Source organism: Athene cunicularia, assembly GCF_003259725.1.
Source record: "Athene cunicularia isolate RWA chromosome 3 unlocalized genomic scaffold, athCun1 chr3_part1, whole genome shotgun sequence".
NCBI classification, from domain to species: Eukaryota; Metazoa; Chordata; class Aves; order Strigiformes; family Strigidae; genus Athene; species Athene cunicularia.
The window spans coordinates 80,391,807-80,399,184 of NW_020799097.1; the positions used below are offsets into that span (position 1 = coordinate 80,391,807).

Genomic DNA, 7,378 nt, shown 5'->3' on the forward strand with positions numbered 1-7,378 from the left:
AGCACAAGGGACAGGACAAGACCCTTAGTGCCAAGAAGGAACTGGCTCTGCTCTTCCAGAAACGCCCTCTGGCTCCCCTGGGGCATGCATGGCACAACGTGCAGCAGGTGAAACACCAGGTCACTGGTCTCGGTGTCCTCCCAGCTGTCCCTGGGGGGGCTGTGGCTCCTGCTGCTGCTCACCCCACTTTTGGGGGCCAGGCACAACAAGCCTGCCCACACTTTGCAGGGCCACAGCAAGAGGCTGCCGTGCTGCTGGGGAGGCAGAAAGCCTGCCATCACACCCTTCCCACCCAGTCCAGCCCCCTGGGGATGGGGCAGCATGGAGAAAAGTTTTTTGATCAGAAAATTTTTTGATCAGAGGCCTTTTGCCAGGGCACCGGGAGCACAGTCCCAGGCTGTCAGCATGGCCATCTCCAATCTGCCAGGTATCAGTACACAGTGCATGGCCAGGGACTGCCCTCAAGCCTCCCCAAGCGGGCAGCAGAGGCAGACACATACACAGATCAAAATTTATTTTCAAATACCTCATTTATATCATTCTCACATGAAATATTTCTTTCAGAATATAGCCTACACTTAGAAAACAGAAGAGAGATGTTGGTTTTTTTTTATAAGGCACATCAGATTATAGACTACATAAAGACATCTCCCCCTCACTTGCGCTTGTAAAATACTGGTGATTTTAAAAGTAATATCTCTAAAACCTAGACCCTGTGTAGCCCCACATAGAGCAGTATTCGTAAAGTTATTAGACCTCAGTTTACACACACCTAGTTAAGGGCTATAACAAGTTGTATATACATCACATTTTCAGAAACAGTCACAGCTGGCTACATTTAAAAGTAATGCTACTCCAGACTATGAAACAGGCTGCTTATAAAATATAACCTACTGCTTCCAGTATGGCGTGATACAAAGCAGTATGATCTTGCAGAGAAATTCTGTTATTTTTGCAAATGGAAGCTGCTCAGATTCAAGCCTGTCTCCTCCCCAAACCCACACTTTTGAATGACTGAGACCGTTTTACAGAGAAGAAAAGCACCCAAGAGAAATCTGGCTTTATGTTTTTCTCCAAGATGACAGTATGACTGCATATCTGAAATCCTGTCAAAGCATTTAAGTAAGAAATATAAAGGCTCAGATGTTAACTTCATGACCAGTAAACATTAAACCATTACCAACCAGATGCAACCAAGTTAAATGCATCCAGCTTCTGTGCCATGGAAACTGTTTTTCCAGGCTGTTCCAGTGCAGAAGCCAACACATTTTTATTGAATCAGGCCCTAGGTAAAGATTTCCATCCCATTTTCAAGTTTTCAGCGATGGAATATTACCCATTCTGCACTCACTTCACTGTAGAGGAGGAAAAAATACTGCCTGTGGAGCCTATGCCAATACAGCCCACAATCCATTTACATAGTGTCATTTTCTTTAATAGGCCAGGAGGTAAACTGTGGTCAACTTTATCAACTCAAATGGATTCCACAGTTCTTCGTTATATCAGGCATTGATTAATTTCTGATGAAAAAAAGGTTCCACCTCTCTGTCACTGCAGTTTAGTTTAAGACTATGAAAAAGGTCACTTCAAGGCTATGGCCAAAGGGGGGAAAAAAAAAATAAATCTGATCTTGCAATATCTAGGGGAAAAAAATAAAGTAGTCAGGGCCATAAAAAGTCAGACAGACAGGACAAACTAAATGTTCTCTGCAGAATAAGTTAAAATGATGATTCCTGTAGAGTCACATTATCCCTCTGGTCTCTTGAACTAACTGGGGCTGGGATTAGGCTTAGTTTAGTAGGAACCAGATTTAGTCAGAGAATAGGTCACACTCAGCTCTGCACTACATTGATCACTCAGCTAGACTTTAGGCACATTTCAGTTATTCTGTTGGACTGATCTGGGGAAAAAAAATTGTAAGTTAAATTTCTGGGGTGGCCTCAGCCAATTTCACGACTATGAGATTTGGACAGGAGTCAACCACAAGCAACTGTTGCCTTTAGAAGGGAAACATTAACTTGGTTGAAAACAGCATCACGAAGAAGCAGCCTCAGTTTCTAGAGTCATTTGTTATAAATCTTGATCTGCCTGATTTGTTATTTGTTTAGCAGCGTTAAAAGGTAAGGAGAGACATCCTGAAATTCTTGGCTGTAGACTTAAAGTGGTTTACATGGTGCTGCACAGATATGTTACATCTCTTTAAAAAAAAATTTAAAAAAACCCCCAACACAACAGCATTTACATTCCTTTCAGCTGAAATAGATGAACTGTTGTCATGTTTGCAAAAATACAAAGGAAATTGCCACTGCTCGAGGTAGCGAGTTAAAGCTTGGTCATGTTCTCGGGCTTTCACTCAGCTTCCTGGGAAAGGCAGGGGAAGGAGGACAGAAAGGACTTTCACAAAGTCAGGAGGTGACAAACGAGATGTCAACTCAGTAAGGGATTAGGTTCCCTCACTGCATGCTGAAGGTATATTCACGACCTTTCCAACCATGGCATTTGTGTCTAGATTACACCTCTTGCATACCCTTTTTAAAGTGATCCCTAAGAGCATTGGCTTGGGAAGACATGGAGAAGAGCGCAGGAGTGGGGTTTTAAAGCTACAAATGTCAGTTAGGAGGCACAGTGTTATTTCTCCCTTTGATCGTCCACGTACAGAGCTGCATGTTTCCACTGTTGTTCACGTGTTCCTCCTGTGAAGCCCCAGCAGCAAAGGCCTCTGGTGTGCTCCTCCCCGTTGCATACACCTTACAACACAAGACAACAAATCCTGCGGACAAATCCTGCTACCCTCACGGACACACGGTGCTCTTCTTCCTTAATGAGAGGTTTTAGTCACAAAACTGGATGCCAGACCTGATTTATAGCAATTATTTAACTAAGAATCCTTCTGCCACCCTCAAAAGGGCAACCGAGATCTCCAGTAGCAACATATACACATACATACAGATCTACACTATACACTCAGGACGACACAGAATGAGATTTCAGCTAATATAGCTTCTAATCAATGTCCTCAGAGCAGCACTCAGGTCCTTGCAATCCCTATACAAAACAGCAGTATTTTTTCCACCAGGATTTGGAGAGGTTTTTCATCTTGTCTGGAGTCCTACACTTGGATTTCTTTGGTTGCTGCTGGGTATCCGAGTACTGAATACCAGCCACGATGGCCGCATCAAAGACCTCCTTGAGGTTTTTCTGAGTCAAAGCAGAGCACTCAATGTAGGACGCAGCTTTTATTTCCTCGGCACAGAGCTTTGCAGCCTCCTCCGAGACCGGCTTTTCTTTGCACTTGTCCAGCTCGATGAGAACTTTGACATCCTCACGGAGGTCCGACTGGGTTCCAACCAGGATAATGGGTGCCTTGGGGCAGTGGCATCGGATTTCGGGAACCCACTTCTCACTCACATTCTGGAAGGACGAGGGACTCACCACGCTGAAGCATAACAAGAAGATGTCGGTGTTGGTGTAGCACAGAGGCCTGAGCTTGTCAAATTCATCCTGCACGGAACGAAATCATGTTAGCATCCCATGCCAAAAGCACATCAGCCCATGAAGACACCCTGATACGCTCCCAGTTTCAGCCTGCCGCTGACCTTTGGGGAAGCTGAGGATCACCTGCTGCTGCCCTCTTGAGAGGCACCCTGACATTGGCACCCTGACCACCCAGAGCAGAAGTTTCCCATACCCAGCCTGAGGTCTCACCCTGCATGGCTGCTAGCCAGCAGGCACCCTGCCACCATCGGGCACATGGGACAGAGGTGGTGGCTTCCACACGTCACTGAGATTTTCTGATGAACTCCACAGCTTGTTTCGAGTGCTTAAATATTTTCTTCACTCTTTGTACACGGGCCCTCTGCCCTGTTTCAGGAAAGAAGCAATGCTGCGGGAAGCAGGTGAGGGCACACGGGCAACAAAGCCAAAAATCAAAGTATGGGAGGGAGAAGGTACTTTCCACAGGTCCACCACTTCTTACAGGGGTGAGTCAGTGAGCTGCTCCGATGAGGAGCGCCCGCGTAACCTCAAAACTGCTCTGCCGACACCCCTACCTCCAGGTACCACCGGCAAGAAGGGAGCAGACAAGCGGTAGCAGGCTAACTTTCCCCAGAATCGGCTTTTAAACTGGTGACTACTTAACAACATCCTACAGGATATGGGAATAATTTCCCTGCCATTGTGCCCAGGGATTTAAATCTGATGGCAGTAATAATGACTCACAATGTGCAGGCTTAACATGCCAATAGCATAGAGTAAGAGCTTTTACCTTTCCCTCCCACCCATGCCACATCAAACAAACTGCAAACAGGCCTCCCAGCACTGCCTTTCTCTCCCCCCCCCCCCCCCCCCCTTTACTGCAAACTTCAGCAAAGCAAGGCCCTTTTTCAGCTTCAGGAATTAGCCACAAGAAAGCCAAACACCTCACAGTAACAAAGGCTTGCTGATCCTCAGCAAAGAATGCAGCAAGAAGCAAGGGTTAACTCCAGGCAGGCTGCTTTTATGCTGACAGCAGGATAAAAGCAGGGTAACACTAGCAGCCTGAACAGGTAGGATTTGCCTCAGCGGCAGTGACATTTTAATTAAAATGGACCATGTTCTCAGAAGCTCTGAATTGAGAGTGCAAAGAACACACACTGCTGAAAACATCTCTTTGGTACCAGCAGCTTACTGCTGAATTGCAAGTTCCATGTTAATTTTCAAGATGTGAAATTTTGCTTTAAAGCCTCTGGAGACCCAGAATATGCAGTTTAAAGCCCCCTGGAAGCCTCAGAAGTCTTGTTCTGCTTGAATAAGTTTCTTCCAGCAGCATCTCCGAGAAAGACAGTGATTTATAAAACACGAGTCAAGAAAGCAAGCTTCATTAGCTCACTTGATTTTCAGATTAAGCCTCAGAGGAAGCCAGGCTCTCACTGCTTGGCTAGAGAGAAACCCTGCATTTACTGAGATGCTGCTCTGAATGACAGGGCCGCTTATAGAAAGGTACCTTGCCATGTAATTGTCTCTTCTTGCCACTGAGAAACCTCAAAAGGGCTCGATTCAATGGGTTTGAAAGCCAAACCCAGATCTTAAGGGTTTCTACAGAGATGAAATAGTGCCCTTTATATCCCATGTGTCCCTTAGTTTCAATGGTAGGTACCTGACCTGCAGGGAGGGACTCTACACCTCTTTGGGCTGGTGATGCTGAAACACAGTTTCCCTCTGCCTGGAGTGCTTTTTTTAGCCACAGACTTCAGTGGCCATCCCACAGCAGCAGTTTTACCAAAGTATCGTATCCAGTTAGGTATCTTTTACTCAGGACAACTTCTTTTGGTTTAGATAACCCCTTCATTTTTAAGGCAGTGACTCTACCCATACCAGCTGCACTTCAGCAGCCAGAGCAAACATCTTAACAATTAACTGCAGCAAAGGCAAGAGGTGACTGGGCCCGCCTGTCCCTCCTGCAGCTTGCAGCCATGTCTCCACAGGCGCTGCTGGTCCACAGGCTGTCACACAATGGCAATTTCACCTGCCACGTTCTGCATATGGACACACACAGCCAAGGCTGTTGCAGTACCACCCCGTCCCTTCAGCAGGACATGAAATCATGGGATGGTTCTGCTGGTTTACTTCCTATCATTACCTGCAGAAGGCTGCCTGTAGGATTTTAGCTTTGGTTTGTTGGGCACATGGGAGTCCTACACTGCTGTCTAGGACTGCACAGCCCTTCAAAATCCTTTCCTAAGTAGGGCGCCCAGTTACAACTCATCTAAATAGGTTTCTATGTTAAGGCCACTGAGATTTTTCAGCATGGTTTTGGTGAAGGCATAGACCCAGATGCACAAAGCTGCACAGGAACTTAACTCCTGATGTCTTCAAGCACCAGCTAGATAGCAAAATGCTTTTGGCCATCCAAGGACTCAACTCCTGACAAGCAGTGTTGCATGCTGCTCAGGGTGGTACAAGCCAGGGACTTGCAGAAAATATGAGGTGGTAAGAAACGGGCTCTTCTTATGTATCAGGCAAACTAGGAGACGCAAGTCAGCCACCCTCCATTCTTCAGGACTTAGCTTACAGCAAACCTTGTCTTTGAAGCGGCAGCACTTTTTAAGGGGGTGGGAAGGGCAAATATGAAGTCTCCATGGTCAACACCCAATAAATTTTTTTTCTCCCTTAAGCTTCTGCCCCTTCAAAAACAAAGTCTCTATCTCCGGACACCTACAGCTGTGGAAGCTTTGCAGGTGTACATCCCGAACACCGTAATTCTTAAACCCGCAATTATTTAGCAAAAATAAAGACAGTAACATCCGCTCAAAGAGAAAACCAGGTGGCCCTCGAATCCTCAATATGTCCAGGCTTTCTAGTCTGGCTAAGAAGAGCAGCAGCTTGAGCCAGCAGAGCAGCAGCCTGTGCCCAGCCCCTATTCGGAGGCAGCGAACGTCCCCCACCCTTCAACAGACACTAGGCAACGCAGCGGGCTAAGCGGCAGTGCAAACGATAGCAGTTTAATAAGATGATCAAACACTGGGAATCCTTTCAAATCCACGAAGTCATTAGCAGGACTACTTTGCGCAACAACTTCTCCCCTCCCGCTGTCACTTAAATCAAGTAAGTGGCTTCACTGACCTGACCAGCTGTGTCGCAGAGCTGAAGTCTCACCGGCTTGCCATCGACAGACACGACAGCTTTGGAAAGAAAGGAGGAGGGAGGGGGAAAAGCGTGGTGAGTCCAACTTTACACGTTTTCCATTAAAGAAAAAAAAAAAATTACCATCCCTCTGTAAGCCAAAACGTCTTGCTAACAATTTTTTCCCCCTCTTCGTCTTGCTCTTACAGCTCTTACAGGCTTCTCTTCAATTAGTTTAGATTTAACAACTTAACAGAGCTAGGAGTCCCTCGCTAACACTTGGGCTGACACCCGCCCTTCGGGCTTTCCGATTAATTTCAGTCCAAGAGATAAGGTAGGCTGTGCCTGCACCGACCCTCAACTGGCAGCGAGTAGAGGCGGCCAACGGCCCCGCTCCTTCTGCTACAAAGGCTTTCGTTTACTATCCCTCTTGTACATCTCCAACACGCCCGGGACACAAAAAGGCTCCCCGCTGAACCAAAGAGAAACCCCACAACCTCCCCGTTTGCCACGGAGAGACAAGGCCAAGTATTCCAGCTTTGCTCCGAGGCGCTTTCCATCCGGCGAGGGCTGCAAGTTTTAGACCGCAGAGTTCACAATTAAAGCCCGGCTTTGGCCGCACGGCCGGGCGCGACACCAGCTGCCAGCCGGGCTCCGTTACACGGGAGATCCGCCAGTGCTGCCGGCCGGCTGCGACAGGAGTCTAACGAGCCCGGGTCCTGCCCCCACGTAACTCAATCACAAAATAACCGAAGCTGGACCGCCGCCCCAACGCCGG

General features: G+C 47.2%; 1 protein-coding gene across 1 annotated transcript; it reads right to left on the bottom strand.

Annotated features, from left to right (window-relative positions):
- Positions 1-506: 506 nt before the first annotated feature.
- Positions 507-6,708, bottom strand: RHOU (ras homolog family member U; the record flags this gene model as incomplete). The annotated part of the gene is made up of 2 exons (XM_026845977.1): positions 507-3,501; positions 6,601-6,708. Coding segments are annotated over 2 exons (564 nt in total), but the record flags the coding sequence as incomplete, so codon positions are not given.
- Between the last annotated feature and the right edge of the window lie 670 nt (positions 6,709-7,378).